Source organism: Populus alba, chromosome 5 (genome assembly GCF_005239225.2).
Source record: "Populus alba chromosome 5, ASM523922v2, whole genome shotgun sequence".
Taxonomy (NCBI): domain Eukaryota; kingdom Viridiplantae; phylum Streptophyta; class Magnoliopsida; order Malpighiales; family Salicaceae; genus Populus; species Populus alba.
Window position 1 is genome coordinate 16,908,947 of NC_133288.1, and position 17,879 is coordinate 16,926,825.

The window sequence follows — 17,879 nt, forward strand, 5'->3', positions numbered from 1 at the left end:
AGCGTGTTTATATTTTAAAAAATTTATATTTATAATTTTTTTAATTCAATATTTTTAAAAAAAGATGTACTGATAAAAACTCAATTAACCGTGAATACAATTCAAAATTTTATAAACCAGAAAACGAAAGCGATTTTTTTTTTTTTTTTCACTCGCTGTGGCACCCCTCCTGTTCTGCTTCTGAATCGATATCATTAGTGATTTGATCCGGAGGTTTTCATTATACCACTGACCACTCAACCGTTGAGTTGAACTTGGAAAAGCCTAAAACTCAGCTGGCACACCGAGTTTTGAATAAATGAGATTACGAACCTTTTCTTCGCTTATACACGATCTATATTATAGCTTATCTCTTGTCTTCTATCTACGTTTCCATGGCTTCCATTTTCCCGAAACAATCCATTCGCTCACGAATGCTTTTACCACCGTCGAATCGTCAAACCATTTGTGACGCCACATTGTCCTCACATGGCAGACCAAGAACTAAAGCATGGATAGTTGATGAAGGAATTGATATCTCAGGAGAAACACGTTAAGGTTCCATAATAATGGCGATGACAGAAGACCCGAAAGGTCTTCGACAATGGTCAGCTGAAAATCACGCGTGAGAAGAAAAACATACAGCCCGTTTTTTCCAAGCTTGGGTCTTAAAAACTGTCGTTTTCCAAGTGAACGCCCAAGGACATATTGCTGCAGCTGGCCAGCTGCAATAACGTCGCAAATATCCACTGCACCGGAAGAAATTTCCTCGGAAACACCCACGAAGGCTGATCTCCTCTGAGACTCAACACGATAGCGACCTGTTCAAACGCCGGGGACATCTTGTTCCATCCTTTTCTGTCAATTATTTAGGCATGATACCCGAAAACTGGGCCACTCTTCATTTCAACTGGGGCCACTCTTCATTTCAACTGGGCCGAGCTAATGGCTTTTTAATTGTCATTCCAAAGCAGTTTTGTTAAAAGCACATGAATCGCAGCCTCAGAGTCAGAGTCACTTGCAGATCCATCATACGAAGTGCCATTTGATTAAGGTACGTTGTTTATTAGTTCGAAAATAGGTTTTTTTAGAAAATAAATTTTTTAAAAATAAATTATGAAAAAATGAATTATTTTTTATGTTTGATAGTATAATAAAAAATAAGTTGGAAAACACTTTCCAGTGTTTGATTATATCATGGAAAATAAGCTGGAAAACACTTTCCAGTGTTTGATTATATCATGGAAAATAAGCTGGAAAATAACTTATTAATATTTTAATTTTTTCAAGTTTATTAAAATAATAAGGAACAAATTTTATAAATTTAAAAGTTGAATGATAATAAAATTAAAAAAAATTTCATAAATTATCTCAAATAAAATAAATAATGATCAAAATAATAGAGATCAAATTAAAAAAATTAAAAAAATGAAAGATGAAGAAATTATAATAATAATAATTAACATTTCATAAATTATTTCAAATAAAATAAATAACAATCAAAAGAATAAGGATCAAATTTTGATAGATAAACAAATGATAAGGAAAAAGTAAATAATAATTATAAAAATAAAGACCAAAGTTAATATAAAATTAAATTTTAAGAGTTTAAATTGAAAAATAAATATTCGAAACAAAATATATATAGTAATCAAAAGTTTGAGGACCAAATTTGATATAATCAGCAAACAATATGACATTTCTAAATTTTTCACAACTTTCAAAAAGTGTTTTCTGTCCAAATTTTTTCAGGAAAACACTTTTATGAAAACCAAGTAAAATTTATATTTGACTGAAAAATATTTTTCAATAATCAATTTTTTTAATGACAAAAAAATTAAAAAGATAATTTTTTAAAAATTTATTTTCAGAAAACATACATAACCTAAAAATCACTAAAAGTGACGGAGAAAGTTGAGAATTGCTTGGAAATGGAAATCGTTTCGTTGAGCTCAGCTTAAATTTTTGTAACATAATTGTAAAGCATAATGCTCTAAATTTTGCAATTTGATAGTACTACTGAACTTGAACAAAAAATCTCGCATTTCAACATACACGATAGATATTAGTTTCAATGCAACAAAAGCCTGGCTTGGTTGAACAGCCATCTAAATAATTCAATAATATTAATTCCAGTTCTCTGCACTAATTACCTAGCTCAAAACAATTCCTAATCAAATCAAATGACATCCTTGCTGATGATTTTCCAATTCCTCGCCCCCAAACATCTGCCCGAATCATTTGAATAAGCATGTTTGAACTTCAAAACATCACCGGTTTCAATCCCCTAGCCATGTGTTCCCGATCCTTTTGCTTAGAATAACTCAGTGTAAAGAGCCGCTGCTGCAAATTCTGATGATCAAGACAGGAGCACTCGAAACAGAACTAAGCAGAAGGAATTGGTTGAATTTAACAACATGAATAGGGGTGATAAAGCTAAGGATTCTGCTAAATCAAAATCCAGTCAGTTGAAGTGTGCAGGCTAAAGTTCCAGCCCTGAGAACAGAAGCGTTATTGGTGGTCATTCATACAAGACTGGGCAGGTAAGAAGGCTCACCGGAGACAAAATATTTGCTGGTCAATTATGAATAAATGGTGTGTAAAGATACGCTTCTCCGGACTCAAGGGATGATCATGTCTGTTGATGAATACACTGAGAAGTTTCATGATCTAATAGTAAAGGAGTCAGATTATAGAAACTAATCAAAATACCTTCCATTATGTCTCAAATTTCGACACTGCAATGGTGTCCAGTCATATATTTTTCTCCACACTTAGAGCACAGACCTAATCTTCCTCTTTGTTTACACAATGTTTTTGATTGTTTAGTATTGGCCATTCTTTGACTGAACAAAAAGCTTAGTGTAAGAGTTACGTGTTGCCATTCCAAAGCTGTAAACTAGATTACTCTCCTACAAGACTCTGCTTCTCTTGGCCACTGTATTAATGGACTCATCTTGCTATTTAACAATATTGTAGGCTTGAAGATCTTCACTATTGATCTGATATCATCATCTAGCCCACTTATAAAACTTGAAATGTAATATGATTCTCGTCGGGAAGGGCTCAAAGCATTTATTAAAGGTTCGAGTTCTTCAAATCTTCCCACATACTCATCCACACTCTTGTCTTGTGCTAACTTATTGAATTCTTTCACCGTATCTTTTTTATTGCCAAATATTTTATGAATTCCTCTTCGCTCTCTAAATTTTCTCCTTCATACAAGAATCCCTCGTGCAAAATTTCTACCTTACCATCCAAGTACAATGATGCTAACTTAACCCATTATTGTACAGGTACGTAGTTTAACTTGAGGAATTTCTTGTATTTACGTATCCTCGTACGATTCTCTCATTGGAAATTTGGAAGATCAATCATATGATGCCTCACTCGTGCTACTTCTTGGTTGCAAGAACAATCCACTCCTTGATTCACAAGTCCATTTCTTCGTGGATTCACCCTTTGAATAAATTGTGGTGTTCACTCTTTTAGGCACCGTTTTGAGAATAAGTTTTAACATATTTTTTTGTTATTTTTTTTTGGTTAAAATTTGATTTTTTTATTTTAATTATTTTAACAAATTAATATTAAAAATAAATTTTAAAAAATATAAAATATTATATTAATATTTTTTAAATAAAAAATATTCTAAAAAATAACTATAACTACGCTACCTAAAACAAACATGACTTCTAGAGTTAGCCTTCGACATAGTTATTATGGCGTCTAATTATTATGGCTTCCAAGTATGAGTTGAAGTGATTAAGCTTCTTACCATGCTCATGTGTAGTCTTGAAGAGGTGTTGAATTTGTTCATCAACCTTCCTCCCATGGTCCTCTGGAACCTTCATCTTGTTGTTTTCCACCATTGCTGACATCTCAGGAACAAAAGCAACCTTTCCAAAGAAAATAAACGAAGAAAACCTTGGTTTAGGTTAAGGCTGAGTTGTAGGTAATAACTAACATATCCCATGGCCTAGGATACGATTACCATTGCAGCCAAACACACGGTCTTCAAAACCCCTTCCAGCAAGTTTCCTCTATACCTTCCCTCATAATTCATCAACCCTCTCTCTCTCTCTCTCTCTCTCTCTCGTCCCTTCCGTGAAAAATAAAAACCGCTTAAATCTTCATTTTCGCTTCTTCTTATCAAGCCCACACCACTTAGCTCTCTATCTCCTCCTTCAATGGCTCAACTAAAAACTGATTCTCCTCTCTCCCGTCGTATCGCTCGTGCCTTCATCGATTTCCTCAACTCCGGTTACCCCTCCCTCTAGAATCTTCTTTACCATAGATTGCATTTCATAATTCATATTATGCTGTTTTTCACCGCCCATGCTAATTTCACTCTCTCTCGATGCCTTGTAATCGAATTGTGGCTATTTAATTCCATGTTTTTTTTCAGTGGAAGCTGCTCCCGGTGTTGACCTAGAAGGTCTGGAAGTTGCTAAAGAATGTGTGAGTGATGCGTTCAAGCTTGATTCACCAACTATTGATGATGATCGCTTAGAACCTGGTTTGTTGATTGATTTATTTCGCTCACTGGAAGCAAATGGGCTGCAAAAGAATAAATCGGATCCTAGCAGCGGCGCGGCTCCTGTGGATGCTCCTACTTCTTCTAATAATAATATTAATAATGATGGTGTGTGTGTTATACTCCTGTTTATTGCTTCTGCTCTTCTAGGGTTTAACTGGAAGGCGTTTTGATTGATTTTAAATGTTGTTGTTGCATGGCAGGGTTATCTAGAGATGAGCTTTTTGGGCAATTCTTTGCTGCGCTTGAGAAAATGCACTTCTTTAGAACAACTCCTGATGGCAATGAGGATCCTGCCCAACTTGATAGAGCGACACGGTTGTTTCATGATGCTTTAAATGTAAGTTTTATACTCTAATTCCAAGCGGCTCTTCAATGTAGATTTATTTATCGTGCTTTGATTTTTGTTTTTGTATGTGCTAATACGATACTATATGGTTCCACTTCAAAGTTTGACTGATGAAGCACTGTGTCATATCAGGAAATGGAAAAAAATGGATGCCAGACCTATGACCGCAACAGTCTAGCTGAGGCATTAAAGTCACAAGGTACACGAGTTTTGTCCCTCTATGATGTGGGTTTCTTCTAATTTATAAATCGCATGCAGATTACATCACTTTGTTTTGTACTGATTCTGGGAAATATCTAGTAATGCCTCCTTTTTCTTTTAATCAAACTTTTGGTAATAACTTTGGTGCAAATCAATCTGAGACAAACTTTGCGGTTTTGGTACCGAATATACAGCCTTAAAAATCATATTTGCTTCTATATTTCACAATCTATCAGTTGCCATATTTCATCATTTCCTTGATTCACTCAGCTGTCTTGTTCACATCAGTACTGTTTAATCTGTGTTCAAGCTGTTGCATATATTAGTTTGTTGTTGCTTTTAGGCTGATTGTTTTATGTAATCTTTGTTTGCTTTTTAGGTAACAGGGCTGTGCAGTGTAAACTTTACTCTGATGCAATAGAGTTGTATTCTTGCGCCATTTCACTTTGTGAAAACAATGCTGTTTACTACTGTAACAGGTGCACTACTGATCCTTTGTATTATGCATACTCACAATATATGAATCTCTCACATGGAAATTTTTCTTCTGCTTGCATCTATGTTTGAGGATTAGGAGAGTGTGCGTTGTGCCAGCTTGTTTAGGGCAATGACTGGGGCCCTTTATAGCTGTATATGTAGTTTCACAAACATTCAAGGTTTCAATTGATTAACATAATTCATGCACATCAGGGCAGCTGCCTACACTCAGATTCACAAATATACCGAAGCAATCAGAGATTGTCTTAAATCTGCCGAAATTGACCCGGGTTACAGTAAAGCCTACAGTCGCCTTGGATTAGCCTATTATGCACAAGGGAACTACAGGGATGCTATTGATAAAGGATTTAAGAAAGGTGGGTGTAACACTAATTCTTGGATATTAAGAGATGCTAATTGTCACACAATCTACTAGTAAAATCCTTTAGCTATGCTTGAATTCTTTGTTTATGTTTTTCGTATCCTTATACATGTTTAGTTTCTTACCATCTTGGTGTTGCCCTAATAATTTCATTTTCTCGAATATGCATTCTTGCATGATAATTTGATAAGGATGTGCTGTGTCTTAGGTTTAGCTGTACAATTGTTTTGTTTCAGAAATATGAATATTGGATTGTAGTTAGATGAGTTTGTGTAGCATTCTAGCTAGCTTTCAATATTTTCGCAAGTGCAAGTCCATCATCAATTTGCATCAGAAGAGAAAAGTTGGCAATCCATTGATGTTAGTAGACCTCCCAAAAACCATAATAATCAAGCATAAAATGCTGCTGTATGGTAGTGTGGGTGTACACGCAGCCTAGTTCTCAATTTCCAAAGGGATATTTAACCTGATTCTGTATTATAGCTGGTTTTGTTAGATGGCACTGATGCTCTGTGGAGAAATCCGGTGTCAGTAACAATTCTAAATACTCTCTGGCTGACAGATAAATGCTCAAGGTTCACTTTGTGTTATTCCTCGTCTCCACATTTCCATTTCAGTACACTTATTACCTGAGTTGTTTGCATGTGAATTTGGGGTGTTTAATGATTGTCTTAGCACTAAAAACCGGTTAATAATTGTATACTGAGTATCCTTGTTGCGACCACTGCCCCTTGTCCAAGTTCATATGATATAGCTATATAAAACTATCAGCATCTGTTTTACTTGCGCCATGCTAATTGCATTTGAGAGATGAACCTAATTTGCTGGAGGCCATCCAGCAGTCAAATTTCCAATCCTTAGTGCTGGTAATAGTTTTTCAGCTAAGAATTTTAATCTATTAGTTATTTTTTTGTGGTGTTCATTTCTCCTCGCTAATAAATGTTTTTGCCTTCTATGAAAGTCAAAGCAAAGAGAATATAAGAACACGCAGCATATTTTTTTTTGGTGTGTGGTTAATATCAATTGAATTTATGAAATAGATTGTTTAAGTCATTATTAGTGTCATTGGGATGTGCTTTAAACCATTAGAACATGGTTGGCAATATCATGATTACTTTAACAATTACATCGAGGAAGCAATAATGTTGAACTTTGGCATGTGGAATTTAAAGACTCGTTATTATGGTAAATAATCTAATTTCAAATTTTGATTCCCCCCCCTCTTCAGCCATGCAACTGGACCCCAGTAATGAAACGGTCAAAGAAAATATTCGGGTTTGTGCCTTCTTTAGTTCTCTAGTCCTCTTGTTCTTTTATGGTTATTGCTTATTGTCCTTATGAACGTAGGTAGCTGAGCAGAAATTGAAAGAACAGCAGCAACGAACAGAACAAGGCCAGGTATTTTACTTTTCTATTTTTCTCCACCATTTGAGAATTGAATTACTGGACCAGTGTGGTACAGAATTTTTTATTTTATTTTAAATTTGGTATGTGATGATAAACAATCTTTTAGTTAGTCAACTTGATATTATAATACTACTGTAATGGTTCCGGCTTCTTGTTATCAAAAGAAATCAGCTGTTGCTGCAATAGTATTGCTACTATTAAAAAATTATTTTGTTTTTAAGGATTCAAGTAAGCAATATGAAGCTTGAACATTTTATAGAAATCCTTATTGTTTGCTTTTCCCCATTTACTGCGTGTACCTTCAGTGTATCTTGGGAATGCATGTATTTGGAAGTTGTCTTTTCTTTATTGAACTCGTGTGTCCTCAACCTTCCCAGTGTTTTTCACTATAATTAGCAAATACAACCTATGTTTATGGATGCAATTTTTATACAGGAAAAGCATGTTCTTCCTCCTTTTCACCTTCAGTTCGATTGTTGTATTACGTGCCAAATATCCTTGTGCCACTCATGGAAGTTGAAAATTTGTCTTGAATACACTAAATATTCATCACTTTATTCTTCATTTTGTTTGCTTTACTCATCACCAGGATTCATATGTTCTAATCCTTCTCTGTGCAGAATTCTAGTTCATCCAATCGTGATAATTATGAATCTAGCAATCAATCCACAGGAGGGTCTAGGAGCCATAGCATGCCAATGCAATTTGACATTAACGGCGTTCCTGTTGACTTTTCAAGCATGTTACGGAACATGACTGCTCACATGGGAGAGCAATCTCCGGACAGGCAAGGACAAGATGGGAGCGCTAATGGATCTGATGAACCTGAAATAAGAATAGGCGGGAACATAGGTGTGAATATGACAGAAAATATGCCAGATGAACTAAGAGGAGCTTTCAGGTCAATGATGGAAATGTTCTCAGGGGCAGCTTCCCATGGAAATGCTCAAGATGCCATGAATGGAAGATCACCGACAAACTAAAACATTGATACAATAAGTATCAATTATCGACATGCATCCTCCTCATTTTCTTCCTTTTCTCACTCTAAATAGGAGATTTGCCTTTTTGACATGTCCACACAGTTGCCATGGGTAATTTATTCGATGTTGAGACAAAGAAAAGCTAGTATATATAGTGCAGCTTTATTTGGATTTTGGAACCATGTATATTTCTGGAATATGTTCGCATTGTGAATTGTAGTGTGCGAAAGGATTTGGTGAGGAAAAAAAAAAAGGGATCGTTACAGCTGAATGGATTTTGGTGGGGCAAAATGTCGCTAATTTATTTTCACATGCAGGTGGATTCTAAGTGGAAGGCACTGTTTTGTTTGGACTGAACCTCAAGTCAGAGTCGCCGAATGAGTCCTCGGTCTCACATATTATGTCATAACTCATTTATAATAAAGTTGAACTAATTTCTGTTTTTATTTATTTTATTTCGTGTGATAAAAAAAAAAGATATAAAAATAAAGGGGATGAACGAAGACGAAAGAAAGAAAAAAGGGAACTAGGTGATTAGGGAAAAAATTATAAAGCAAAATTATGCAAAAGAAGGAAAAGAAAAGAAAATAGAAAAATTAAGTAAAATTGGAAAATCAGATTGAAGTAATATGAAGATTCATTATTTTCCCAGTTTATTATTTTTATCTTTTTCCACACAGAGAAGCGCACGATATAAATACAGACATTAACCAAAAAAAAAAAAAACCTTACAAAGAAACCACCGAGCAAATTAGAGAAGAAAGCTAAAGGCAAGACACCTACTTTACCCAAAATAGTCATAAGTCCATGCAAACGATACCTAGTAGCCGTAAACATTTTAACAGTAAAAAAAAGAAGTATATTAAGTTAAAAAGATAAAAATATAGATATAAAAATAAATATTTTTAGTCAGACACGGTCATAAGTAGCATTGAACTAAGTTAAAAATAAAATAAAAATAAAAATAAAAATAATTATTATATTTTTAAAAACTCGATTCGAGAATCAATCGAGGACAAAACTTAAATCAAGAGTGGAGTTAACCATTAACCTGGGTATCAACATAAAAATAAAAATATTATTATCATAGTTTTAAAATTTAATTCAAGAATCAATATAATGCTAAAAGTTGTTATTATAGTAATTTTAAAACCCGAACTTGTGGATCAACCAAAGCAAAGGTTCAGGTTACAAGTTCGAGAGGGTCAACATGGGTTGACCCGAATCAATGTATAGATACAAATGATTATTATCATAATTTTAAAACTCAACTCGGGTGTTGACTCGAGATAATGTTCATGTAATGGGTTGGAAGGGTCAACTCGGTTGACCCAAAATTTTTTAATTTTTTTTTCAAAAAAGTCAATGAGTTTTTTTACTTGTTTTTTATCCCGAGTTGACTTGGGTTTTTGATCGGATTAGATCGAGTCAATCATTCCTTTATTTTTCTTAAACTCAGATCAATTCAGGCCTAGATCAATCCATCAAGTCAATCCAATTTTTATAACTAGAATTATTATAATATTATTAATTTCAACACTTGATATATATTAATTTAAAAAATAAAATATTTGATATTTTTTTAAAAATATATAAATTTGATAACAATATATATTAAAAGTAAAATAAATTTTTTTTAATATTTTATTATATCTTATCCACTATTAAATTAAACAATTAAACATATACATAAACAATCAATTTATCTTTGTATATTATTATTAAATATAATTATCTCTCAGTATTATTTTTAGTCTTGTCTCCTTTATTTTATTTTTTTTTTTCTTCTAAGGATAGTAAGTAAATGCTATCTTAAAAAGGTTGACCAGCCACTCCTAGCCAACACCATGAGGCTCGCCGAACCATTCTCCTCCTCTGTTGAGCACTAACCACGATAACAATAGCCTTAAAAAGAGGAGCAGCTGATTTCTCCACCCTGATTTCTTTATGCAAGTGGTGGTGGTGGTTTACACTATCGAAGTAGATACAAGAAGGAAAATAGGAGCAACTGATCCATAGTCGGTATGCAAAACGATGCCCTGGAATCCCACCGGTCCCTCCACGCGTATAGCCCACACGCCGCCATTGCATCTCTTCGCTTCAACTACTTCGCTGTGGTTCCAACTGACTCCAATAACTCATGAAGGTTAATTTTGAACTCCAATGTATGATTTATTTATTTATTTAAATAATTTATATTTGCCTGTATTGATGATTTTTATAATAGATTATACTTGTCTGTATTAATTGGATTTTGTCAGATTATTTGTAATACGTGGACAATTTTTGCTCATGTATGGAATTTTATTGGATTATATTGAGACTTGCTTCTTGATGGCTATGACATGGATTTCGTTATGCATGCCAATTAGTCATCGTGGACATGATGACTGTATAATCCTTAAAATAATTATGTTAATGAGAAATTATTTTTTTTCATCTAAAAGTGTGATTTTGGTTTTTGCAAAAAAAATATCTTTTTAATTAAAAAATCAACTTGTGGATAATATTTTTTTAAAGGGTTTTGTACTCGAGAAGTTGAAGTTTTTTTTTTTATAAAAAAAGTAATGAACATAGTTTTCTAAAAAAAAAATGTGCAAATAAAAGTTTCATTTTTATTTTAATAAAAAAGTCAACATGTGAGTGACAAAATTCTTAGAAAAAAATCTATTCTTGAAAAGTTAAACTTTGTGGTTTTCAAAAGAAAAATATAAGGTTTTATTTTCATCAAAGAATTGACTCGATTATAGTAAAATCTTTTAAAAAAATTTGTCCTCGTGAAATCAGACTTTATAAAATATAAAAATACAAATTGTATAACCAAAAGAAAACAGGCTTAAAGCCAAATTTATCATTTACTATTTTTTTGAATCTCCTATATGTATTCTAAAAAGTAAGGATTAAACCTAGATCCCAAATGATGTATTAATTATTTTACTTTAAAAACACATACATATGTGTTAATTTATACAAACTCTTATAATATAAGTACAATATATATTTTTATCATTAAAAACAAACACAAAACAACTTATTTTAGATAGGGTATTTTAGGGCGATTTTCATCTTCTCTTTAGTATAATCAACCTTTTACCTAAAAATATTTGAAAAGACCAGTCAAGGTTTTTTACCTTTAAAATTAGATGGTGACTTCTTTTTTTTTTAACCCCCCTTTTTACATAATCAATTTGTAGAGATGTCCTGTATGATAAAATGATGACTTCCACTATGGATCTTAGGGCTAAGCTTTTTGTCTATTTGATTATATATATATATATATATATATATATATATATATTTTATGTTGTGATACTTTTTATTAATGTTCATACCATGTGTATTTGATTAAATTGATCAATATGTATGTCATTGCTTATGTTTTACATATCTCGTTTACATGCATGTCATGTATCATTTTTATTTTTATAAATTGTTCATGATTGTGCCTATACACCATGACATGACACCTTATTTGACATACAAATTGTCTTAGGTTAGCATAAAAAAAAGATAGTGTCTTGATGTAGTTTTGTCTCGGGCTAGCACTCATAAACCCGAGACTCTTGTCAAAAGTTTACAGGATCGTAATTAGTAGTTAATGAAATTTTCCTGGTACTCTTTATGACTCGTAAGCCTTGAGTAAGAATTTTAAGGTTTGTTCACCTGAGTGATGAGGGACTTTTTTTTAGATCAATAAGTTAGCTAATCTACTCACACATAATGGCTAGAACTTTCCCTATGGTGTCTCTTTATATTATCATAAACAATCAATTATTTTTCTTTTACATAAATATTTTATCTTTGCATAAGTTATTTTTTAGTTTTCACACCAAAATAGAAATAAGTACAATTCACATTTTAAAAGTTTAATTTTCTTTGAAAGCCCACATTAAACCAAATTATAAGAGATGAAGAGAGAGAGAGAGAGAGAGCATACCAAATAAACCAACTCTTTAAAAGGTGAAATGAATCAATTAGTTGGTTTACTTGAACCAACTTTACAATCCATAAACCTTAGTACAAGGCTTCAAGTTCCTATACTCATTATAGGGATGTCTTCTCTAGATCTTTCATAGACTAAGATCATATGAGAAGTACCTTATTTTTTCACTAAAAATGTGTTGGCTTGCCAAAAATAAACTTTTAACCGTTATTGAATCTACTAAACTAGATCAGGCACTGCTGTTAAAAAAAGAATATATAGCCACTTTGAACCCCTTCCAAGATCAAATTGTCTTTTTTAGATGAATATTGAAAAAGTAAATGTAAATTAGTATCATTCATTTGAAGAGTGACTGAAAGCCATTGAAAAGATAAATTGGTATGGTCTTTTTAAGGATATTAAGATGTGTCTGGTACTCAAAATTGTTATTCTTAAAGGCTTTAAGGTGTCACAATTCAACAAGTTTACTAGATCTCAATATCCTATAACTTATTTGAGGCTTCATCATACCATAATTGTCAATGTAATCTATAAAGAAAAAAAATATTGATGCATCACTTTCATGAAAGCTTGGATGATCTTACTCTTAATTAGTACAAGGATTTTGATAGAATTAAAATTAAGAAGTGGAGTCATTTGGCTAAAGCTTTTAAAAATCAATACTAATTAAATTTAAAATTGGCCCACGATAGAATTATCTTACAAATTACATAGAAAAAAAAGATGAAACTGTCAAAGAATATGCTCAAAGATGGCAATGAATTGTTGTTAAAGTCAATCCTTTTCTATATGAAAATGAAATAATCTTCATATTTATAAACACTTTCAAGGCTCCATATTTTGAATGTATGATCTGTAATACTTTAAAGCAATTCTTAGATATTGTGGTTGTGTTTGAAAGAGTTGAACAAACTCTATGAAAAGAAATGATGATATGGGGCAAATAAGATATTGTTGAAGAGAATGCTGCTTGAAAAAAAAATCTACGAAGTCAATAGCATTAGAGGAAATGGCCTAAGAACTTGATCACATTGTCCAAATTTTTGTCATCATTAAGCACCTAAAATTTTAACCAGCAATGGAACTCTTTCAACCCTGTAAAATGATAAATTCTACCATAAAAACCAAACACCTTTACCATATTTATTTTAACCTCATCATCATGCTTTTAAAAATACACAAAGTCAAAGTCATTAAAGAAAATGCTATGAACAATCTCTCTTCCCAGTTCCTCTCATTAATATTTATCAACACTATATGGATGCCTATCAAATAGTACCTTTACCACTCGAACCCATCCGACCATATTTTCCTAAATGGTATAAACAAATATGCTAAATGTGAGTATCATGTAGAAGTTGTGGGTTATTCCATAAATCATTTTAAAAGGTTTAAGAAGTATATAAAAAATTTAATTAAGCATGGGTAATTATCATTTGAAGAGAAATGTAGTGAATACAATATAATCAATAAAGGTTTTGGGATAGTTAAAGCGGGCAACCAAAGTATGATGTTATCTTGATGATTAGTGGATCAAGTAATTGATTCAAATTGGATTTTGATTTAGTGAACAAATATATCATGGCTATCATGGAATAAGTGCCTAAACTTTGCAACTATGATCATCCTGCATGTTTAGAACTTTGTTATTTTAGGACTGCATCATATATTTTTTTTAATTGTGCTATTTTCTTTATATTCAATTATTGTTTTGAGAATCAAGATACGTTTATGTGAAAGTAACATTTAACAAATTCATCGATCAAATTCCAAAACATATCATACAAATATTAGGGGCAATCTTTATTCGAATTCCAAAATCTCATTTATGATCTTGATGAACTTTAAAAGGCAGAGTCCAACTTATCTCTCATTTTTAATATTAAAATATCTATTCCATCCTCGATATATCTTAAAATATAAAGTCTTGACGATCCTTCTTTTTGAATCATAAAGTTACCTTTTCACTACTAATAAACCTTAAAAACAAAAGCTTGCTTAAAATGACATAGTACTGCTCAAAATAGAATCAAATGATTTATGACTTAAATAATAATAAATAGTTCACATTCAGGTTATAATTCCAACCATTTATTTTATGAGGTTAACCTCATGGTTTCTCAATTAATAATGATATTTGAATAAGGCTAAGATTTATTAACATGAGCATGTATAGATTTAAAATGAAGAAAAACCATATTCGTTATATCTAAAAATTAAAATATATCCATTATCATCCCTCATTAAGCCTTAAATATTTCTTGGATAATAACCAAGACTGGGATAATCCCTTAAGAGCATGTTTTAATCTTAGACGATTGATGAAATTCTCCAAGTACACTAAAACAAGAAGAATATCAAAGGGATGAAAGTATTATAAAAGAGAGCAAAAGGAAAAATAAAATAAAAGGAAAGACTTTCTAAATTTTCCTAATGATACTGCAAAGTCTAGAATTGAAGATAAAATTTCTATGACAAAAAAAAGATATAAACTTTGAGAATTAAGATTGAGGAGTAATCAATTACTAAAATATATCAAAATCAAGGTGACAATCCTTAGAAGATTTATGTATTGAATAAGTGATTCTATGTCTTTTCACCCTTAAACACCATTTAAGCATCATATATACCTAATTTTTTTTTTTCCCCCCATAAAACTGAACTTAATCTATGTTATGTGTTTTTTAAAAGCTATTTTGATTAAAAAAAAATTTTTTTATGTTGATAAGTTTTAACCTTTTAGAAGAGAATATAATAAAAATATTATAAAAGAGAGAAAAGCAGAGAAATGAAATGAAATGGAAAGGCTCTCCAAAATGTTCCCTAATAATGTTGCAAAGTCTAAAATTGAAGATACAATTTCAATGACAAAAAACAAGATAAAACTTGGAGAATAAAGATTGAGGTGGAATTAATTACTAAAATATCAAAATTAAGGTGACAATCATAGAATATCTATGTACTAGATAAGTGATTCGATGTCATTTAACCTTTAAACATCATTTAAGCATTATATTTACCTAATTCTTTCATAGACCTGAACCTTAATATGTGTTACATGCTTTTAAAAGCCATTTTTGAAAAAAAACATTGTTTATCTTGATAAGTTTCAACCTTTAAAAATAGAAGTAAAATATTTCTTAAATGAAATCATGATCTGTGTATATGCTACATATCATTCTTTATAACATCGAATCGTAAGTTTTTACCATTAAATGATAAAAATCAACACAATAAAAAGTAAGGTGCCTTTTTTTTTTTAGAAAAGTCAAAACTCTTGTTTTGGAAATTCAACGTTTTCTTTACAAAATAACTCCTTTTTTTTTAGAATATGTTCGAGTCATTTCTTAAAAAGAGCTAGAAATTTAGGAATAACCTTTTCATTCATAAACTCATTTTCTATATACCAAAAAAAAAATCTAATTTTCTTCACAAACTCATTTTCTCATATGACACTGGAATGATATGTTTTGAGCTTTTGACCAAAGAAATATACATTTCCATTCAATGAAAGTTAGATTTACATCTCAAAGAATTTATTTCAATAATTAGACCTACGTGAACACAATTATTAAAATTTATGGCTTAGTCCTGAAACAAGAAAGATGAATTACAATATAATCTTTTTATTTGAATAATTTTGAAAAGTTCTTGATAAAAATGATAATGAAGCATGCATTCTTTTTTATGTCCACTAGGAAAGATGAACATAATTAAATCAGTTGGGGCAATTCAGTTGAAAGGACCAATCGTGATGATAATAGCCAAACAATAATTTGATGGACTCTATTATAAGCTAAGATGATAACTTCTTTATAGTGATGATGAAAAAAAAGAAGCAATGATGAATAGATATCTCATGCTACATTTAGGGGGCAATGATAAGAGTCGATTGTGGGTCGAGCTAATATGATTGATAAATCATGTTTATTTGGTGATCATTTGTAGTAAACATTTAATGTATTGGGATCAATTATACAATTAAAGTAAGTTAATATCTTATTCTTGACACTTCTAAAGTTGAAGGTCCTCAAGTATGCAAATGGCATAAAAAAAAGAAAAGGAAATTGATCTTTCAAAATGTGAAATATTGCTTTCTTTATGCTTTAATAGGTTTGTTGTTTTTTTTTTTCTAAATCACTTCAAGTTTGTTTCTCTATATATTAAATATATTTAAAAAAAATACTTCAAGTTCGTTACCCTATATAAAATAACTATGTCACTTCGAGTTTATATCACTTTATCAAATGACTATGTTTTTTAAAATCATTTTGAGTTTGTCACTCTATAAAATGACAGGTTGAAAATCTAATTGAGTTTATCTATATTTTTGAAAAATATGTCAAGCTTTTCACTCTACAAAATAACTATATTTTTTAAATCATTCAAGTTCATCACTCTATAAAATGATCATATGTTTTATTTTTTTTTAAAAAATATTTTGATTTTGTCACTTTATAAAAATACTATATTTAAAAATCACTCGGAAAATAAATATAATTTTGAAATCATTTCAGTTAGCTAATGACTTTATAAAATGACTTATTATATTTTTGTAAAATGACTTTGAGTTTGTCATTATGTAAAATAATTATTTTTTAAAATTATTTCGAGTTCATCAATCTATAAAATAACCATATATGTTTTTAAAATTACTTTGAGTTTGTCACTCTATAATATGATTATATATTTGAAAAATCACTTTAAACTAATCACTTTATAAAATAACTATGTGGCCACTTGTTTTCTTATTTTAGCCCTTTTTAAGTTTGATCTAATGTCTCTTGCAACATCAATGTGGATTTCATTAAAAGATTGCTAAATTTCAGAATTAAAAGTGATTTTATTCTGGAATCCTGTGAAAGATTCTAAAAAACGTTTATGAATTCCATTAAAAAAAAAAAGGCATTAAATTTGAATAATGCATGGAGAAGGCATTGTAGAATTCACCTGAACAAAAGGGGAACAAGAAGGTTGCCTTCGGAAAAAGGTTAACTAAAAAGTTACCACATTTGACTTTGAACTACAAATCATAGTACCTAACTTTTTTAGTAGGATTAAAAGTTATTTTTTAAAATAAAAAAGAATGATTTGGTTTTGTTAACGTGTTTTTTTAGTATCAAGAAAAAAAAAAAATCATGAATTGAAAAGTTGACATTAAAAAACCCATTAAAAAACCGATAAATTTTGTCAGTTTTTTTTTTTTAAACCAAAATTAAATCGAACTAAAGCGGATTGGTTAAACTAAAATTTTGTTAGTTCCTATTCTATATATAATATATATATAATTATTTTCTTATCTGGTTTTTTTTTTTTTATTATTATTATTATCAAAAGCCGAACCGATGCCCCTCCTTTCGCTAGTTGGAGCTCCAAAATATCTCTTGTCAAGGCCAAAACCGTAACTCTCGTCCCAGAAGGAAGAAAAGAGAGGAAACTCTTAAACCTAAACTGTAACCGCAGAGCCATCAGAACAATATGGACCACATGAAATTGCCAAATGCATGGCCCAAAAGCAGCCACCTGTCTTTGTGTTGAATGGAATTTTTTTTATTTTAAATTATTTTTTCAACATTGTCAGATTTTTCAACGTGTGCTAATATAAAAATAAATTAAAAAAAATA

At 30.9% G+C, this 17,879-nt stretch overlaps 1 protein-coding gene across 1 annotated transcript; it reads left to right on the top strand.

Annotated features, from left to right (window-relative positions):
• The first annotated feature begins 3,887 nt into the window (after window positions 1-3,887).
• LOC118029302 (uncharacterized) lies at window positions 3,888-8,583 on the top strand. Its single transcript, XM_035033161.2, has 9 exons — window positions 3,888-4,239; window positions 4,385-4,621; window positions 4,717-4,853; window positions 4,995-5,061; window positions 5,443-5,542; window positions 5,754-5,917; window positions 7,151-7,197; window positions 7,270-7,320; window positions 7,950-8,583. The coding sequence occupies exons 1-9, from the start codon at window positions 4,167-4,169 to the stop codon at window positions 8,310-8,312; spliced, it is 1,239 nt and encodes a 412-aa protein (XP_034889052.1). The 5' UTR covers window positions 3,888-4,166; the 3' UTR covers window positions 8,313-8,583.
• The last annotated feature ends 9,296 nt before the right edge of the window (window positions 8,584-17,879 follow it).